This window comes from Protopterus annectens, chromosome 9.part0 (assembly GCF_019279795.1).
Source record: "Protopterus annectens isolate FY-2018-M chromosome 9.part0, PAN1.0, whole genome shotgun sequence".
NCBI lineage: Eukaryota > Metazoa > Chordata > Ceratodontiformes > Protopteridae > Protopterus > Protopterus annectens.
In genome coordinates this window covers 1,463,626,140-1,463,646,330 of record NC_056743.1, presented here as the reverse complement: position 1 = coordinate 1,463,646,330, position 20,191 = coordinate 1,463,626,140, and the positions used below count along the sequence as shown (strand labels likewise).

The 20,191-nt window shown below is 38.4% G+C and overlaps 1 protein-coding gene across 1 annotated transcript in view; it reads left to right on the top strand.

The window, feature by feature from the left end:
- Positions 1–20,191, top strand: part of LOC122810702 (adhesion G protein-coupled receptor E3-like) — a 160,358-nt gene that overhangs the window by 44,559 nt on the left and 95,608 nt on the right. The window contains exon 3 of the mRNA XM_044082267.1: positions 5,648–5,714. Within this exon, the coding sequence (XP_043938202.1) occupies positions 5,648–5,714 (67 nt within the window). The remainder of the gene's footprint in view (positions 1–5,647; positions 5,715–20,191) is intronic.

Here is a 20,191-nt window from a genome sequence, read left to right as displayed (position 1 = left end):
GTTAGTAACTGTACTTGCCAGGGCTACTAGTGTGGCTTTTTTTGATGATAACTCTGGAGTGGCATAATATCAGCTTTTTTACATGTAAATTCAGTTGAATCATCATTTTCATATATCAAATTAATATTTTTGACACCACTGCATATTTTTAGCAGAACCCCAACATGTGGACCCTGTTTTCATGGCACAATTTTTAAACAACCAAAACTAATTCTTGATAATGTGTGACATTTCTGAATTCAGATAGCCTGTGATGCTTCAATATTCCATTTACTTAAAATGTTCAAGGTATAGTCGTGGTTTGCAACTGTTGTAATTTTTATTTTTTGTGCCATATTCTTTTGCCAAGTGTTGAGTATAGAAAAGTCAGAGCCTAAGCTCCAAATAATTTCCCCCTTTTTTTCTGTAGCTCAAACAAAGATTACATTTGGTTCTGTGTAATATTCCTTAAGATTAATTGGTTCAATTTTATTATTTAGATCTAAAAGAGGTATTCTATCATTCTTAACTATATTTCTGTAATGGGGTAATGGATTGGTACCCATGCTTGTAGTGGGATGCTATTCCATAAAAAGCATATAAATTGTAAGAAGTATTGGTGGTACCTAATCTTCTTTGTATTGAAAAAAATAAATTCTTTAGAATATTTCAAAGTTACTTCTTCAACAATTGTTGATTGTCTCAGCTACTGTATACTAATAAAACATTGCATGAACATTCAAATTTTTTTGTCTGCCAATTATACATATCAATCCAGAATTATGCCAGATAAGAAATTTGATTGTATAAATATTCTTGTGAATCTTCCCTGTGCAAAATTGTTAGTGAATGATCTGATAATATGCAAGGGTTAGTAAGACTTTCTTTACAGAAATTCAACATATAGTTTGAAAAAAAAGATAGTCCAAACAAGCTGTCTTCTTGGGTTTTACATCAAAATGTGAAGAGAAAATAATCATTTAAGTTAAAAAATATAGGAAGTCTATCATTTTGGCTTAATTTCCAGTATATTTCCGCTTATTAGCTACCAGATGAATATTAAAATTACCAACTAAAATAAAGGTTTTGGTGTTCAGCTGTATTAGTCCACCATCAATGCTTGTAAACAATTTCATAACCACTAAAAGGTATGTATAAAAAGCTAATATGAAGAAAAGTTGCCTAAATTAGATTTTTAGTAAAATAATTCTAGCTTGGTAATTCTGGAAATTCTCACTTACTATTTTTTCTCTATATTTAGTCAAAAATGGCCATTCTTGATGAGTCATTACTGTGGAAATTCCAAAAGACTCCAGAGAAAGCCTTACAGTTAGATAAAAAATATGTTGTCAAGAGTAAAATGTATCACATGTAAGCATAGTAAACCAGGAAAAATAATAACAATTTACTTTTTTGATATGATGATTTAAATAATTGTTATTAGTCAATGTAATTTTCAATATCATGTAACACGTAAGACAACATTTGCTAAATATATAGTTCCCAGTTAAAAAAATCCTGGAAATAACCCCCCAAAAAAAGGAAAACATATTGGAATCAAATATCTACAACGTTTCTATTATAATAATAACTACCCGCTTCTTGTACCAAAGTAAATTTAAGAGGCAAGTCTTTGTAAGTCACTACAAATATTGCTAGATAAAGAAATTTGATTAGTATTTTTAGCCATAATGTGTACCTCCAATTAGCAAAATGTTTCCCTTTTCTCAAAATATCAGGTGGAAAATGTTATCATACCTTTACTTTGGAATGTTATCTATATCTATATCTATATCTACATTTTTCTCTCTCTTATTCTCTCTCTCTCTCTCTCTATATATATATATATATATATATATATATATATATATATATATCGATAGATATATTGATATACATACATATAGATAGATATATTTATTTTATTGTAAAAAAAATTATCTCTGTCTGAGACTGAGGAAAATTTGACAAAATCAGCAGCATCATAGTTAACTTCTGGAGCTGCAGCCAATGTGATCTTTCCACTTCAGTAAAAACTTTGGTCCTGCATTTGCTCTTTTAACAATAAATCAAAATTGGTGGCTGAGATAAAAGGGGGTTATGAAGTATCTAGGGCTTCTGGAATTCAAACAAACTTCAAAATATTTTTCCAGGAGTGAGATTCTTGCAACAGGCATCTTTCATTCAATGTAGCAACCTTTGCGTTGAGAATACAATTCCTATGTCTCGTGAATTTTTTTTTAAGCTCAAAGAGCCGCACTTCTATTGAATTTTTTTCATTAGAGAAACTTGACATTTGTGTGGAGTAATAACTTACTGTAGTTTTTAGTTCATTCCATTTTTCTATTAACTGTTTTACTGCATTGAGGAAGGAAGCCAGTGCATCAACTTTATCTATTAAAATAGCTGTCCAATCTGGTGGTGTCTATAACCCCATTGGATTTCCTTTGAATTGCCTGCTGACCACATTCTCATTTTATGGCAATTACATAGTAAATGAATCCTGCTGAGTTGTTACCCCATGTAGATTTTGAGTTGCATCTTCTAAGAGATAGAGAGTGGATATATGTAGACTGAATAAACTCTTTATCTTCAATGTCACCAACTTTAGAATACAAATGAACTGGTTTTACCTCCCCACCTGCCAGTGACATCCTTCATGTCATTGAGAATAAACAAATAATCTTGGTTTGATAATGTTTCAGCAAGATCTTTCACTCAGGACATGGTCAGCTGAGAAAAGCTTTCATGGATTGTACCCTTTGGATCTGAATCCTGAGTAGTTTTGGTATCAATATCCATTCTTTTTTTTTTCTTTTTCATGGCAGCAAGATACTGATTTTTCTCTCATCTCTTTTAATAAAAGCATCTAAATCAAACAAGCCACTATGGAGCAAGATCGAATCCATACTTGCCAATGAATTAAGTCCCTTTTAATGTATAATTAAAAAGTTGGCTTCATATGAGTTTGTATAGCAACCTTTTACTCATTACTGAAAACAAACCTGCTACTTGCTTGGGCATGCGTGCATTAGCACATTATGTCTGTACTCATCTATGACAGGATCTGACCCCTCATTCCATTGTAAAACATTTCCTATCACATCTCTTTATGTAGAGAAACAATATGCACATATAAGAAAAAGGGGAAGCAGACTGACAGAGACATTTAAAAAAGAAAAAAAGAAAACTGTATTTTTTAGTTTAAGAGTTTTTTTTATTTTACATCATTGAACAAGTTAAAAATAATTTTAGAGGAGGGAATATTAACACTGCATTAGTATTTTGACAGCTTTCCCTGGATGCTTTTAAAACACTAGGACATTTTGGATTAATGTATTATTGTATACATCTTAAATGATAGGGCATTAATTAATTGCTTTAATTTTAAAATATTGTTAAATATGTTTATCCAAAAAGATTTGGTTAAAGCAAAGATGTTTGAGGTTTTTTTAGTATATATCAGTTTGTGAAATGTGTTTTGGTGTCTGTTGAAGTTCTTGATTGAAATAAAATGAAATCACTGAATTTTTTGAAAGCACTATTAAAATAGTTTTGAAATTAGACATAGTACTGTTATGGTCTCACTTAATGTGTTCTATTTTGAAAGTGTTTTAGCTCGGAACACAACAGCAGTTTTTGGTGGATTTTATAAAATACTACAAGTACTCAGCATCCTTGTAGACATTAGCTTTACATTCAAAAACTTATAGCAATTACCAGCTGCAAAATGGATTTGCAAAACATGTTCTTCTGTGGAGTCAAGAGACATGCTGGAAAGGTAAATGTCCCACTGCACACAACCCTTATCAAACCAATAGAATATTGTACTCCCACTCTGTGATCTAATCTCTTGCCATGCCATGTGATACAACTGGAAAAGATGCAAAGGTTCTTCACAAACAGAACAAAAGAGCTTCAAAGTTTGTCTTGTAGCCAGAACTACAGCAACTGTCTCTCTGTCTTTCTGTATCTTATCACTTTCTTAGAGGAGACATATACCTGACATACATAGCATTAAGTGGTTCCATAGTGTTGGAAGCCCTTTGATTTTAATAAATCCCCTACCCTGGTTGCTTGAGCTCAAGAGGACATTTATCCTGAATAAAAATTAATTTTAAGTATACTTATAATCAGCGGTGGTACAGCGGTAGCATTGTTGCCTCACAGCAAGAGGTTCTCCCATTCGATTCTCGGCTGGAGTGCCGGAGGTGCCTTCTGTGTGGAGTCTGCATGTCCTCCCCGTGGTTGGGTGGGCATTCAAAAGATATGCATAAATGAGTGCCTTTGTTGAAGATTGAACATCGAGCTGGCACCTTGGCGTTCATGAAAATCTACTGCCAATCATTAGTGGACCGGAGTTCCGCTGTGGCGACTCCTAACCGGGAAAAGCCGAAAGACAAAACAGCAACTGTGAAAGTGAAAACTTCATCTCTCAAGACTATAGCACCTATATAATGAACTGCCCCTCACAATTAAGCTTTACAGGCCAAAACGTACCTTGAGTAAGGAACTAGGTGACTACATCAGCAGTGTAAGTTCCAACATGGGATCCAAGGGGTTAAGCTCCTCAGCATAGAATAGGCCTTGAGCTTTTTCACTAAACCTATGAACCTGTAAACAGATGACGCTTGAAATATCTTGTCAAATCAAATATACTTGGTATTGGCATGTATATTAGCAAGATGAGCTAGATTTGCATTTTAAGCTCTTTATGGTGTATGTTTTATGACTTCTGCGGTGATGCAGCGGTAGCGTTGTTGCCTCACAGCAAAGAGGTTCTCCCGTTCAATTCTCGGCTGTAGTGCGGGGAGTGCTTTCTGTGTGGAGTCTGCATGTCCTCCCCACGGTTGGGTGGGCATTCGAAAGACATGCATAAATGGGCATGCCTTTGTTGAAGGTTGAACGTCAAGCTGGCACATGGCATTCGTGAAAATCTACTGCCAATCATTAGCAGACCGGAGTTCCGCTGTGGCAACCCCTAACCGGGAAAAGCCGAAACACAACAACAACAATGTGGTATATGTTCTATTTGCTGAAATATTAAAAGTAGATTGCATTCAAAGCCTGAGAATATCGTAGTAAAGAATAACTAGATATGTTGTCACTGCAGAAGTGTCAAGTAAACCGTAATTTTAGACTGGGTTTCTATTATGTTATCGAACTACAACAAGTTCGAACTCTATATGGTCGAAACCATATGGTCGAACTTGTTGAAGTTCAAACAAATAAAAAAAAAAATAAAAACTGCAACAGTAAACTAACTGTTGCAAGCAGGGGGGTAAGCCCCCCTGCACCCCCCACACCCCCTGCTCTTTAAATGTACCAACTCCGAGACCGCACTATAGTGCAGAAAGGGAATATTTCCCCTTACTGCACTGTAGTGCGATCTCAGAGTTAGTATATTTAAAGAGCGGGGGTGTGGGGGGTGCAGGGTGGCTTGCCCCCCCCCTTCTTGCAACAATTAGTTTACTGTTGCAGCTTTTATTTATTTTTTTTATGTGTTTGAAGTTCTGAGACTTCGAACAGACAATTTCGATGTCGTCTTATTCGGAGTTTCAGAACTTCGATCACATAATAGGAACCCTTTTAGATTCACCTGTTTGATTTGTTTTTGTGAAAAAGACAATTTTTATAGCTGTCCTTTTAATTCTTCTTATCTTTTTAGATGCTGGCTGAGTCTGAAACAAGAATTTCGATGGAGTTTCATAGGACCAGTATGTTTTGTCATCGCTGTGAGTCCTTTTTTGTATTAGCTTTGTTAAAGTGTTATAAAAATTTTCTTAGAAGAACATTCATTTATGACCTTTCAAATTTCTGATTTGACAGCAGCCATAACTGAAAAAGATCAGCTTTTGGAAACAGGGAAAGAGAAAGAAAACATATGCTTTCGAGATGGTGGATCACACTAATCTTCTGCAGATGCTAGCAGCTTTCAGATTTTCGAGAAACTGGCATGCTATACCTAGGTGCCCCCTTGAGCTCCATACTTTTCATTCTTTGTTTTCTTTGTTTTTGAATGTTCTGTTGTAGAACATCCCACAACTCAAATTCATCCTTTATGCAGATGATCCAGTTATTACCAGTGCAGGCCCACATAGAAGTTCCATTACACATAGATTGCAACAAGACCTTGGGTACCTATGGAGCTTCTTAACTATCTATAAATATCTCAAAAGCAGAGGTAATGTTATATGAAACCTTCAAATGCCTTACATCGACTTCTGGTATTGTTATAACTGATCCCACATATATGTCAGTCATTTACTACTTCCCATAAATATCTAAGGATTTTTTTTTTTAAATCAGTCTTTTTCATTTAACTCGCATGTAGAATTATATGCAAAGTACTAGCTCATCTTGAAATTTCCCAGAAATTCTAATCTACTCATCCCAGATGCCAAACAAGCAATTGGTTTAATATATTTATTCCTTGGCTTCAGTATAGCCTCTCCATAATTTCTCTGCTCTCTCCTCATAATACTGTCCTACTGCAGATGACAGGGCATAAAGTACTTAGCTTCATTCATCTGGTCAGTAGAACTGATCATCACTATAACACACTAAGCAAAGTGACTTCCCATCACAGCAAGATAGTCACTACTGTAAAATTAACACATGACAGATATTGCCTACCTATACAGTATAATATGGATTTAAGGAAATAATTTTGTAGACTTAGGGGGTTCTTAAAGGTTATGATTAACTAACCCCTCCATCATCCAGGCTTTCCCCCCTACAAAAAGAGCATTTATTAAAATCACACATTTTTGCTGGAATTATATTTCAGACAATATCAGGCAAATTGACTCTGTAGTTTAGTTCAAACAGAAACTAAAAGAATATTTTCTCAGGGAGGGCAAATGTACCTGTTTTAGAGATTTTGGCACAGCATCTCATACAATAGCACAATCGAACACAGTGTGAATCTATAAGAATACATAGATGTGACATAAGATACATGATGAATAATAATTGCTCAAAGCCTTCTCTTGCATGATAAATAATAAGCCTGGGCTTCCATAATAAATAATAAGCCTGTGCTTCCATTATAAATAATAAGTCTTTGCTTCCATAATAACTAATAAGTCAGTGCTTCCATGATAAATAATAAGACCATTCTTCTGTAATAAATAATTGGTCTGACCCTACTCTTCCTTCTTCCCTGCATAAGTATCTCCATAGTTAAGCTAAATACAGCATTTTTCTCTAACACACAATCACTTTCTGTTAAAAAGAAACCTGAATACTGCTATCATACCCTCAGCTACAAGAGTATGTTTTCAGCATAGACTCGGACTGTACCGCTGTGATGTTATTAAGGACCACTGCATTATTCACATATGGCTGTTATTGGATTGTTGTTCTTGCTGCTATTGTCAGTTTACGTATATTTTATTAGAGTGTGCATTGTCCTACTTCTGAACCCAGGCTCACATCCTTAAGCAGTAGTGATTACACCATTAATTAATCATTCTCTCATTCTCTCTCTCTCTCTCTCTCTGTTGATTATACTTTCTCTGCAGTTCTTGCAGCCAAATTTAGTCTGTTCCCCTCTCCTCTCCAAGCAGTCCTAAACTCAAATTCCCATGAGGCAAAATCAGAAACATTCTGCAAAATCAGGGAATATGAGAGGCATAATATAAGTAACTATCCCATCCCTGATTTTTGAAACCCAGCCAAAACTCATAACAGGGTTGCTTATGGCGTAAGATAGAAAGTGAGGTAGTACAGTATATTATGCCACTAAGTAAAGAATACAGGGAATACCTGTTAAGAAGGGAGACTAATTACTGAAAAAATAATCTAGGAACAATGTACAATGCTAGAAGAGGAATGCTAGTCACCTTCCGAGAGTTATGCAACTATTACAAGTAAATTAGGGAAAAGATAATGTTACACAAGGATTTATTGTTTCATTTCTACATTGAAAGCACTGTAGTAAAATATGTTAAACTGGCATTTCTGCTGTATACAGGAAGGGACTTCTGCATACTGCTTTACACGTTTAAATTGTGAAAAGTAATTTCGGTACTTGCGTATTATCACAGCCAGATTTAGAAGTTGTGCTACTTCTTAATTTTATGCTGAAAGTCATTTATTCTGTAGTGGCAAGGTTTGTTTAAAGTCCAATTCACTTTTTTATCACCTCGGTTCTGCAACAGGGGTGGGAGAACTGTCCAAATTCCGCCTTCCGGGTTGCATCCTTTACGGCCGTAATGGACACTAAGAATTGGTTAAGGCATACCGTTCAAACTTGCCTGTAACACTGGGTATTGGGCTTTTCATTAAAGTGTTTCTTTACAAATGCAGTTTAAATGTTTTATTCTGTTGTGACTTTATGCAGGGCTGAAATAATGTGTGGAAGCCATTTATCTTCTGTGTTTTCATGTCTTATTTGTACAATGTGTGTATAGTTCTGTTTTCTGTTTTACAGCAGGGTGATCCTGTGTAACATGCTTTGGGTCAGGACAGGGTAGAATCCCCATGTGTTATCATGTGTTGCAATGACTTGTGTGCTGGGATTAATTGCTTTACTCTACAGGAATATTACTTAACAGTAAACCCAATCCTGACTCCTTTTGACCGTGGAAGAATCTATCTAGAAAGTGGTGCATGTTTGCATCTGTCCAGTTCATTTCATTTGCATTACGGCATGCTGGTAATGCATGGTCCCGAGAAGATGAATTGCATACCAGTTCCTGTTCCTGTGTCACATACAGGTTGAATCACTACTGATTTGCAGTCCATACACCACTGTTCACTTCAGAAAACCCTTGTTTTGCAATAACATCAGGAGTTATGCCTGATCCACAATCTGGTTGTGATAATACGTAAGTACCGTAATTTCACTTTATTTGTGGGATGTAAACACATTTCTCTGGTTTCCCTTTCATTTCTTACAGGAGAGAGACAGAACAAGGGTATTCAGTTATCCAGTCCAATGGCACAGAGTCAGGACATCAGTCTGCATGACTAGCAATCCGGGTCCTAAAATGGAATCAAACTGGAGTAGGTCTAGCTGGAGAGGAGTGTGGATAGGATGAAGTAGCTAACAGCCAACTCAACCATCCTATCATAAGGGAGTAGGGTTAGGAAGAAACACATTGCTTCAGTGACCTGTGGTAGATACCAGTAGCCTCATAGAACATCAAAGGTTTGATATAGGGGACAGCAGCAATGTCTTGACATGACTGCACTAGACCCCCCATGACCCCCCATAGGCAGGGTAACTGTTTGACTACCACAAGTATGATGGCTCCCAAGCTCCATACCCATTGCTGTCCTTTGGAGCCCTCACTGCACAGGGTTAATAAGGAGCAACATTAAGGTTAATTTCTCTTGTAATCCGGAAGCCCGTCTGGCAAATACTTGCATCCAGAGTACCCAAAAAAGCTATTGGAGGGTTTAGGGATGGGCAAGTATAGGAGGTGAAGAATACAGTCTGAGGTTGTATGGTGTCATAAGGGGGTCAGGGGAGGGAGCAAATGGGTTGCCATTTTCTCTAATCTCTCAGTTAACTCTTATTTACATAGCTCCCAAGGTACTTTATCAAAGTTCCATTCATAGCTACAGAGAATATATTGTCTGTCCCTACTGGTGGTGTAAAGGATAACATGGTGTAATGTTCCACTACAGGTGATACAATAGGTGGACTTACACTGGATAGTACATATCATGCAATACATGCAGCTTCCAGTATTTCAGAAATTCAAGTAGCTTTATGAGGATAAGTCTGGCTTATGACTGATGCTTATCAGAATCAAACATGCTGATAAAATATTCAACTGACCTAAAAGAGTCAAAAAGCAAAGTTGCAGCAACTGTTAAACAGCTGTTGCACAGATCTATTTCTCAGTATTTGAGAAACTTCTTTGTTAGCAGGAGAACACTTTATGGAAAACAGTAGATGATTAGGTAAAAACTTTGTAGTCAGAAACAAGTTTCAAAGTTTTTCAAGGACAACAACAAAGAAAATCATTGTGACCTTGGCTTAGATTTTACAGTAATCCCTGCCCCACTAAGGTCCTTAAAATGCTTTTTTTTCAGTTATACTTCACAACCTATAAACAACTTCCTTGTTTTGCAGACAATTTCAAGAGGCTATTCAAAAAATGTATAAACCACCTTCATCCAATACCAATTTCGCACATACTAGCTCACCAGACAGAGATTGCAGTACATTTAATTGTAAAGTATTTTAAGAAACATGCAATACAGTTGGTCCAAGTCCAATGTAAGGCATTAGGTTTTTATCCAGTCTATTTTGGATTAACACAAACAACATAATATGAAGAGATGTCCTTAACATTTGCACTCTAAACTCATTCAATGTAAGAAAGACATTCATAATTTTAATTGTTATGATTTGAATGGACTTCAGAAAACATAAATAATTTAATTTAACATGGATACAGAAGATGAAACACCTGTAAACCATCCTGCAGGGACTATCTGAAATTTCACTGGCACATATTATTTTCCATTGTCACTCTCAGGATTGTGTTATTCAGAGCTGTGAGAGAATTCTCAAAATGTATGACTCTAATGTCTGTACATCATAGGAGACACTGCATAAATATACTCCTTCTCAGAATCACAATTTCATCATAACCCACATGCAAACATCCTATCAGAAACAGTTGACAGTGACCGTGGAACTTTTTCAGTCTTTATACATAATCAGAAAAATGATAAATTTAATTTAATCCAAATCCTAACAATATAATTTCTAGGGGGGAATTCTAGATTTAATACAGATTAATATTTCCTTGTCCAATACAATGCAATGGAAATCTCATCTTTCATACAGAACATATTTTCTGTACTGTATGCTATAGCATAACTCTACCTAATAACAGGATGTACATGTTTTCTTGCATTTTGAGTGTTTTCCAAGCATGTATACACCTGAGAAAGCCTCAATGAACATTAAAAAAGAATAAAATCAATATATGCTCTTCCTGGAATCATTAGATCTAGTATCAAACTTAGCAAGCAAGGACCTTTCATGCTGGACTAATCCATATAAATTGTCATTAGAAATATCACTACTTCCTCAATCCCATGTCAGTGTAATGATACATTCATTAGGTTATCCATGTGAGGACAATTTCAGTGATTTCAGTTTATTATTTGTCTCTACAACAGTTAACTTTCCACATTAATGCAAAGGGCAGGTATTATTCAAGAAGTATGAAAAGCATTTTAAGATGATTCTCAGCTGTGCCTTCTTCAGCTCTGCTCAGACAGTACAAAAGCAATACGCTACATCTACAAACAGTGGAAAAACTCTCAGGATGTTCATGTTTCACTGTTGCAGTCATTACAACTGGGTTATCCTGCTGGCAGGCTACCCGCAGTTGGCCCGAGTTCCAAAGTCTGGGTCCGGCGTCAGTTGCTGTCGCCTCCTCCCTGACGTCAGTGCATCAGGGTATAAAAGATGCAGCCGACGCCATTTTCTTCAGTCTTTCTTGCCGCGCAGTGCCCAAAGCAAAAGCAGTTCGCAAGTGCCGGTCGGCCGACTCTTGAGATTTTCAAATTCGAATTTCAGATCCGAAGTCTTCATTAAAGCAAAGTACCCCATTGGGGAAACTTTTTTTCTTGCTCCAGACCGATGTCAGAAAAAGTTAATAATTGTATTTCTTGTGGGAAGCAAATACCTCATAAAGATTTTCATTCTTACTGTATTCCTTGCCTAGGCCCTTACCACGACATTGCTAGTTGTCGGTTTTGTGCTAGATTTAACCAATGCACTACTAAGCATCAGTATGATTTTGCATTTCATTACTTTGGCAAAAGATTCAATTATATAATGCTGTCGGATCAGCTGACTACTGGAGTTTATAAAAAGCACAAAGAAAAAGAAAAGGACAGGCATCCGAGGTCCAAAACCAATGACGAGGCTTCCGTTAGGCCTGTCGCCGGTTCGCCAGTACTCAGTGAGGCGCTTTCGCAGCCCATGATGCCCACTACCTCAGAGCCACAGGCCGCTTCCGACTCCCACGTGGAGCCAACTAGGCCACTGGAAACTCAAGGTGTTAGACACTTGGAAACTATTCCCTCAGATGGGTCTGGAGCCGCTGAACAGGCATCGGCTTCTGAGGGTGTTTTCAGGCCTACACAGTTAAATGTAAAGCCATCTTCAGCTTCAAAGGCAAAGACTAAAGCAGCTCTAAAGACAAAGAAACAAGTACAGCATTCTCCTGGACAGGCCTCCATGCCTAAAAAACAGATGCTTAAAATGGCCGAAGACCTAATTACTTTGATCAGGGGTTCCCACCCCCCTCCTAATAAGTGGCCTAGGCAAGACATAGAATATGAATCTTCAGATCAGGTTTCCATTTCTTCTGATTCCTCTTCTGAACAGGAATATTCCCTTCCTCCCTATGAAGATTCTGATGCTGAAGAATCTATCCCTTCAGCCTCACCTCTTTTGGATTATTCTTTTGGTGAGACCCTGCATACTACAAGGGAGCATTTCCACTGGGAGAGGCAAGATTACTCAGGATCCAAAAAAAGGCTCAGAGACTTCCTTTTATTACCCCAACACAGGCCCCTTGCTATTCCTCCTGTTTTAGACATTGTAGATGATGTATTTTCAGAGTCCGGTTTGTCTCCTGACTCTTTACCACCAGCTCCTGTTAAGCCAGACAGATACTACAGGGTTCCTGATTCTCATACATTTCTTTACAAAAACCCTGCTGCAGACCCAGAAACTATTTCTCAGGGTCCCAAGGGGGTCAAGGCTTCCACTGCAAAAAACCCTATCCCCTCTGATAGGGATTCAAGGACCCTGGACAGATGGGGGAAAAAGATTAATACTTCTGCTACATTGGCTGTAAGAGCTTTAAATTGTCAGTTTCATATGCTTAAATATCAGCAATATCTTATGTCACAGCTTAAACAGAAAATGTTGACAAATTCAGAATGTGCAGAAAACAAAGAAATGCAGGATTTATTGCATGCAGCTGAACAAGTGGGAAAGCATACTTTGCAATATGGTTTTGATTCTCTAGAGGCCTCCTGCAGGGCCGCAGTTACAGGTTCTGTCATTAGGAGGCATGCTTGGTTAAAAGAGCAGAATCTGACTGATCATGTTAAAGCAAACCTTTTAGATGCCCCATTACAACATGATACCTTGTTTGGTGTTAAAGCAGAAGAGGTGTTGAAGAAAATGGAGGACAAAGCTAAATCTATGCAAACAGTGAAGGATTTCTTACAGGTACAGCCTCCCAGATTTAGCAGGAACTGGCCTACAAAGCATTAGTCCTTTCCAGTGTCACATAGGCCACAAAGAGGCAGATACAGACACCCCAGAGGCAGATCACAGCCCCAAGGCTCATACAGGCCTAAACAATGGGGTGCTTCTACCTCCAAAAGCGGAGAGGAAAAATCACAGACATACAGGAAACAGTCTCAATGACTTTCCCCTACCAGTACCAAGCACTTATCTTCTGGCAGCTCCTTTGGGGGGAAAACTAGCACTTTTTTCACAAAATTGGCACATGATCACCCAGGACAAATGGGTCTTAAATATTGTATCTCAAGGCTACAGGTTCCACTTTCACACCCAGCCAAGGCCAAATGGTATGCCAAACCTGCCATCAATGGGCAAAGGCACAAAAGCAAGTTTCATCCCTCATGGACATGAGAGCCATTCAGCAAGTACCACAGCAAGAGCAAGGACAAGGATTTTACTCAAGGCTATTCTTGGTACCCAGAAAGGACAAAGCCTGGAGACCATTACTGGACCTGTCTATCCTAAACACATTCCTGGATATTCCAAAATTCAAAATGTTAACTCTGCAGCAGCTTCTGCCCATGCTGGGTAAGAAGGCTTGGCTTGTGACTTTAGACCTAAAAGAGGCATACCTGCATGTCCCAATCAGACAACCATGCAGAAGATACCTCAGATTTATAGCTGGCTCAACGCACTACCAATTCTCTGCACTGCCCTTTGGCTTATCTACTGCACCCAGGATCTTCACAAAATGCCTGGCACCAGTAATTGCATTTTGCAGGCAAAGAGGAATACAAATATATCCTTACTTGGACGACTGCCTTATTCAAGCAGAGAAAAATGCCATCCTACTAAAGCATCTGGCATTTGTAAAAAGATTACTAACAGGTCTAGGGTACACAGTAAACGAAAAGAAATCAAAGCTCGTACCCTCTCAAGAGATAATATTCCTGGGTGCAAGCTTAAATACAGCTGCCCGTATGGATTATCTCACGCCAGGCAAACACAGACAACTGACTACTTATTTCAAAATGTTGGCAACAAAGACCCAGTTATCTGCAATAAAGATTCTGCAGGCTTTGGGCTTCATGGCATCCTGCATACTGCTAATTCCATATGCAAGACTGCATATGAGGAAACTTCAATGGTATCTGAAAAGTGTTTGGACTCAACATTGCCACAGCCTGGAAACAATAATTACCCTCATTCCCTGCCTGCAACAGGAGTTTTGATGGTGGGCAAAAGCCTGTCACCTCAACACAGGGCAGCCATTCACTTTACCCACAGCCAGGCAGACATTGACAACGGATGCATCAGATTATGCCTGAGGGGCCCATATGGCAGGAAGATGTATTCAGGGCACATGGTCCGCAAGTCAAATGCATCTACATATCAATCAAAAAGAGATGCTAGCTGTTCAGAATGCCCTGACAGCCTTCAAGGATCAACTTTATCCAGGACAACTACTGATAAAGACGGACAATACTACAGTCATGTGGTACATAAACAAGCAGGGGGGCATGCATTCCTACCCCCTCTGCAGATTAGCCATGAACTTGTGGGACACAGCACTAACTTACCAAGTACATCTGCAAGCACAATTCCTGCCAGGAAGGATAAATGCTCTGGCAGACGAACTAAGCAGAAACCTAATGGATACCCATGAGTGGAAATTGGATCCACAAGTCTTCAGCATGATAAAAAGGAACTGGGGATGCCCGGACATAGACCTATTTGCCTCCCCTCACAACTGAGATTCTGCACAAAGACTTATCACAAGCAAGCATGGAAAGTGGATGCTCTATCTTTAAGCTGGAAAAACCTAACGGTATATGCTTTTCCTCCTCTGCCTCTCCTTCTCAAGATACTCCTCATGGTCAGACAAGAGAAGCCAAAAATGATACTGATTGCCCCAGACTTGCCCCGCCAGCACTGGTACCCAATCCTAAAGACCTTGTCTCAATGCCCAGCTTAGACATTACCACAAATTCCTCACTTATTGACCCAACAAGACAGTTAGATACTGCACAGCCAACTCAGGACCTTAAACTTGGCATCATAGCGGATAATGTAGCCATTCAAGACACACCTCTCTCTAAAGCAGTGATGGATGTTATTTTGGAGGCCAGGAGGCCTAGCACCAGAAAATGTTATGCAGAAAAATGGAAGAGATTCTGTGCTTGGAACCAAACACTAGGTATTGACATGACTGTTCCAAATATTCCTCAGATTTTGCAATACTTAACTGAGATGCTGGATAAAGGCCTTTCCTTTTCATCAATTAAAATTCATGCCTTCGCCATTTCAGCTCATTACAATACAGAACCACCTATTTTTTCTCATCCATTGCTAAGGCAGTATCTCAGAGGAGCCAAAAACATAAGACCTCCAAGGAGATCACCAATAACTGCTTGGGACCTCAACTATGTCTTGGAAAAACTCACACTGCCTCCGTTTGAGCCAGCCACTGCAGCTGATATAAAATTCTTATCCTGGAAAACAGCTCTGCTCCTAGCAATAACCTCCACTAGACGAGTCTCAGAGTTACAGGCACTCATGGCTGTGGAACCTTTTATCATTTTCCATCCTAACAGGGTTTCTCTAAGGACAAACCTTACATTTATGCCTAAGGTAGTGTCCAGTGTGGCCCTTAACCAAACAATTCATTTGCCTACCTTTTACCCAAACCCACATAATAAGGGTGAGAGACTTCTACATTCTTTGGACATTCACAGGCAGCTATGCTTCTACTTGGATAGAACCAAAGCTTTCAGAAAGACAGAACAACTTCTAGTGGCATATGCTGCAGGATCACAAGGAAAGCCTATCTCAAAATAGACTATTTCAAAGTGGATAGGCTACTGCATTCATTTCTGCTATTCAGAGCATGGCAAATCAATGCCTAAGGGCATTAGGCCACATTCACCCAGAGCAGCAGCTACTTCAGCAGCCTTCCTCAGAGGAGTACCAAACAAAGACATCTTAGAGGCTGCAACTTGGAGTTCAGTGCATACTTTTACAAAGCACTATCACTTAACTCTCTACTCTAAATTCAGGGCAGGCTTTGCCACTGCAGTTCTGCAGGGCCTGATAGCCTCTCCTAATCCTATTTAGCCAGCCTCCCAACCTTAGCTTTGGGAATCAACCCAATTGTAATGACTGCAACAGTGAAACACGATGAACATAGTACAGTTGTGTACCTACCATAAATGTAGATGTTTGAGTGTATTCACTGTTGCAGTCCAGGTTACCCACCCACCATCCCCCTTTTACTTGCTGGGACTTATCTATACTTCTCTATTCTATACAACCTATGTGGTGTATTTGCTTGTTTTTTGTGTATGCATGCTTATTGGCATAATCTAGCCTACCTTTTTAGGGGCACCTGACATCTGGGGCAAGAAAAACTGAAGAAAATGGCATCGGCTGCATCTTTTATACCCCTGACGCACTGACGTTAGGGAGGAGGCAATAGCAACTGACGCTGGACCCAGACTTTGGAACTCGGGCCAACTGCAGGTAGCCTGCCAGCAGGATAACCCAATTGTAATGACTGCAACAGTGAATACACTCGAACATCTACATTTATGGTAGGTACACAACTGTACTTTTTGCAGACAAGTAATTATTATATATCATTTAGTGAGTTATCACAACCTCAGCTTAACATAGTTTACCAGAGGAAGAAAATCAATGTGTGCTGCGAAACTGAGCACCTTCCCTTTACCTTCAGGTTATCTGCAGACCTGTTTCATTTTCAAAAAAAAGTAAACGTTCAGTTAGGCCCTCCTTTAAAACCTCTCAAAACAAGTTCTGTTGTAGAGGCCATTCCTTTTCAGCATACCTTTCAAGTGAACAGATTTTTGCCTAATATTTTTGGTCTACCCCTTATAAAATTTGTGTTTTTTTGTCAAATCGCTGAGGATTTCAGTCATTAAGTAATGGCACGCATTTGCATTTCAGACATCATATCCTTCAGAACATGCAGTCTAACACAAATCGTATTATTCCAACAGCATTTTAAGTTTATGAAAGCAATCTATTCATATTTTTGACCTTTGTTCCCCTCATTATTTTAAGCTTTGCCCTGTTTTCTTGCACTAAGATGTTAAGAGGTATGCTCTTCAGTTCTGTCTCCATCAGCTTTGTAAAGCTTTAACAAACTGCCGCACAGATGGCTGCTCCTACCCTATTTTTCTTGGACAGGTCCGGAAGTACTTATGAGGTTTCAATTGCAAATGACTTCCAAATAAAACTATAAACTGAACTTTCCTCATGATATGCCTTCCCAATCATATGATGTACTGGAAAATTGTCTCACTTGGACACTTGTCTTTATTTAATGTTATATGTTAACCATGTAGGAGGGCTAGCCCAGGGAACCCTTTCAGCCATGACCTGGACCATGGATCAACAAAGCCAGCAATTTATATTGATTTTATAGTCAGATAAAACATAATATAAATTAGTGAAAACAAATTTTGGACAAGTACAATATGACATTTGAATAGCACATGAGATCTGAATATTTCAGTATGACACCTGAATATATGAGACCTAAAATCTTGCAGATTGAAATTCTGACTGAAGATGCCTGACATTATACATAGTAAACAGCTATTTATTAAACACTGTTAATTGCTTTATGCTACACAGGAGGTAAGCAACATACAGTTAAAAACTTAACCGATAATTGTTAATGCATTTGCAAGAAAACATTCCTAACTTGCTAGTTACTATGAAATAATGGGTCTATTTAAGTTTGCTGAAAAGTGATTTCAGCAAACACCTAATCATCAATCCCTATCCAGGAAAAATTGCTTCCACGATTTGCTGAATTTACCAAGGACAAGTAAATACTTGCCCTGCAGCACAATGACCTGCATCTAAATAAATCAAACTCACCCAAGTGGGAAGCTGCACCCCCACACCCTCCAATGTGAGGGCTGTGCCCCCCCAACTATATATACCAACTCCAAGATCACACTACAGTGGAGAAAAGAGCAAAGTTTTGTAGTTGGCCAACTACTTCTTTGCCCTTGGTAAATTCAGCGAATCGCAGAAACAATTTTCTCAGAATTGGGGTCGATGATTAACTTTTCACTGAAATCACATTTCAGCAAACTAATATAGACTCATCAGTACTTCTGACCTATAAGGAGGAACAAACTTACTTTTATTTGTCTATAACATGTTTAAATTAGCAAAATAGATAGTAAGTCAGACATAGTATTAATAGTATTAATAGTAATAGTAGTAGTAGTAACTTGGTAGTAGTTGCATGATCTTGAGATTTGGAGTTTGAGAAATGTTTCAAGTCTGTGAATAGTCAGATAAACAAAGTAAGGTGTTTAGCATGGAGTTAGGAGGCATGCAAATGTAGTATTTACATTATTAAAATTAGATAAGTAATACATGATTGATTTAAATGTTCCAGTAGAAAGTTATAGTGAGACTCAAGCTGTTGCATGGAAAGCAAACATTTCTTGAAGTTGCTCAGTGATGTTTTCAGCGAGATGACAAATATAATGATACAATTATTTTGGTAGTGGTTTGTAACAACATAGTATTACATGATGAATTTAAGGCAAATGTTCATAATTAGATTACTGTTGCAGTAGCCTAAGTTATATGGGAAGTATCCTGCCAAGGACTGGATGTCCTCCCAGCTTTCACAGCTTTAGGGCAACTTCCAAAAACGTGTGTGCCTGCTAGACCTTTAGAGTAAGCCAGTATAAAACGTAGTTGCACAGGCACCAAAAATCAGGACATTTTTGTTGTTGTAGCTACCTCTAGTAAGTCTCTCTTTCAGCTTTGACTTCTCAGGTTCACCAGCCAGCTAGCTTGTTAAGTGGACAGAAAAGTACCTTGTTGGAATCTTCTTTCCTGTTTTTGCAGAAAAGTTTTGTCTGTCTTTCTCAGCATTTATGTCTGACAGAAATGGGAAGTGTTTGTGTGGTTACCAGATTCCCTATAAAGGTCATCACATGTCCTATCTGTTTTGCTCTGCAAAGGAACATAGCATTCAGTATGGTTCAATTTGCATGTCTTTTATCCCTAAACCTCTTAGGAGTAGGTGTAGTTCCCTTCTCTTATGTTTAGAAAATCAAAAGTTGAAGGCTTTAACCCACAAAGTCATGGAATAGGGTTCCGGTTACTTACATGACCCCCATCCAATCACCAAGAAGATAAAAGTTTCTAGAGAGACTTTAGTTTACATTCTGGTTTCCTGTATGCCTTGGCCTTCAGCAGGTGACTTCTGTGACTACAGTGGAGCCCTTAAATCATCTGTTGGGTTCTCCAAACTCCTGTGGATTTGCTCCTTGTGCAGTCCTAAGAACAAAGAGATAAGCATGTCCTTCAATGCTGCTCACACTTCCACTTTGGGCAGGGGTGAACTATTCTTGCAGGGATAGGGTGAATGAGTAAATATCTTACCCTTACAGCACAAGACTGAGGAATCAGACTCCCAGCAAGATGACTGAACATCAGAATGCTTTTGTTTTCATACAGACTTTGAGGAAGGGGACGCATAAATCTGCTCCTTCAATCCCTTCAGCAAAGGGAACAAAAGGTGAATGATTTTCTTTTGTGAGGGTTTATTTAACGGCTTTCAGTTATAAAACTCTGAATCTTTTATCCAGTTTAAAAGGAAAAAGTCTCCCTCCCTTTCAGATTTTGATTCCAAATCTGATGAGCAGGAAGGAGAAGCTTGAATTATGTCTCCCAGTCTTCTACATCAGAAAACTGGGAATCTGAGTTTGTCAAAAAAGTATCTTTGCATTCTACAGCTGAAGAGTTATCCTCTTCTGACACCAGGGGCAGAATGGAAGAATTATTTAAACAATAGCAAAAGGAATGTCAGAGACCCAGAAGAGATACTGTGAGTTATTTCAAGTAGATTTTCCTCAGCCTTGGCTAATCCTCCAGTTTTGGCAGCCTTAGGGGATTCTTTCAGTGCAGCTAGCT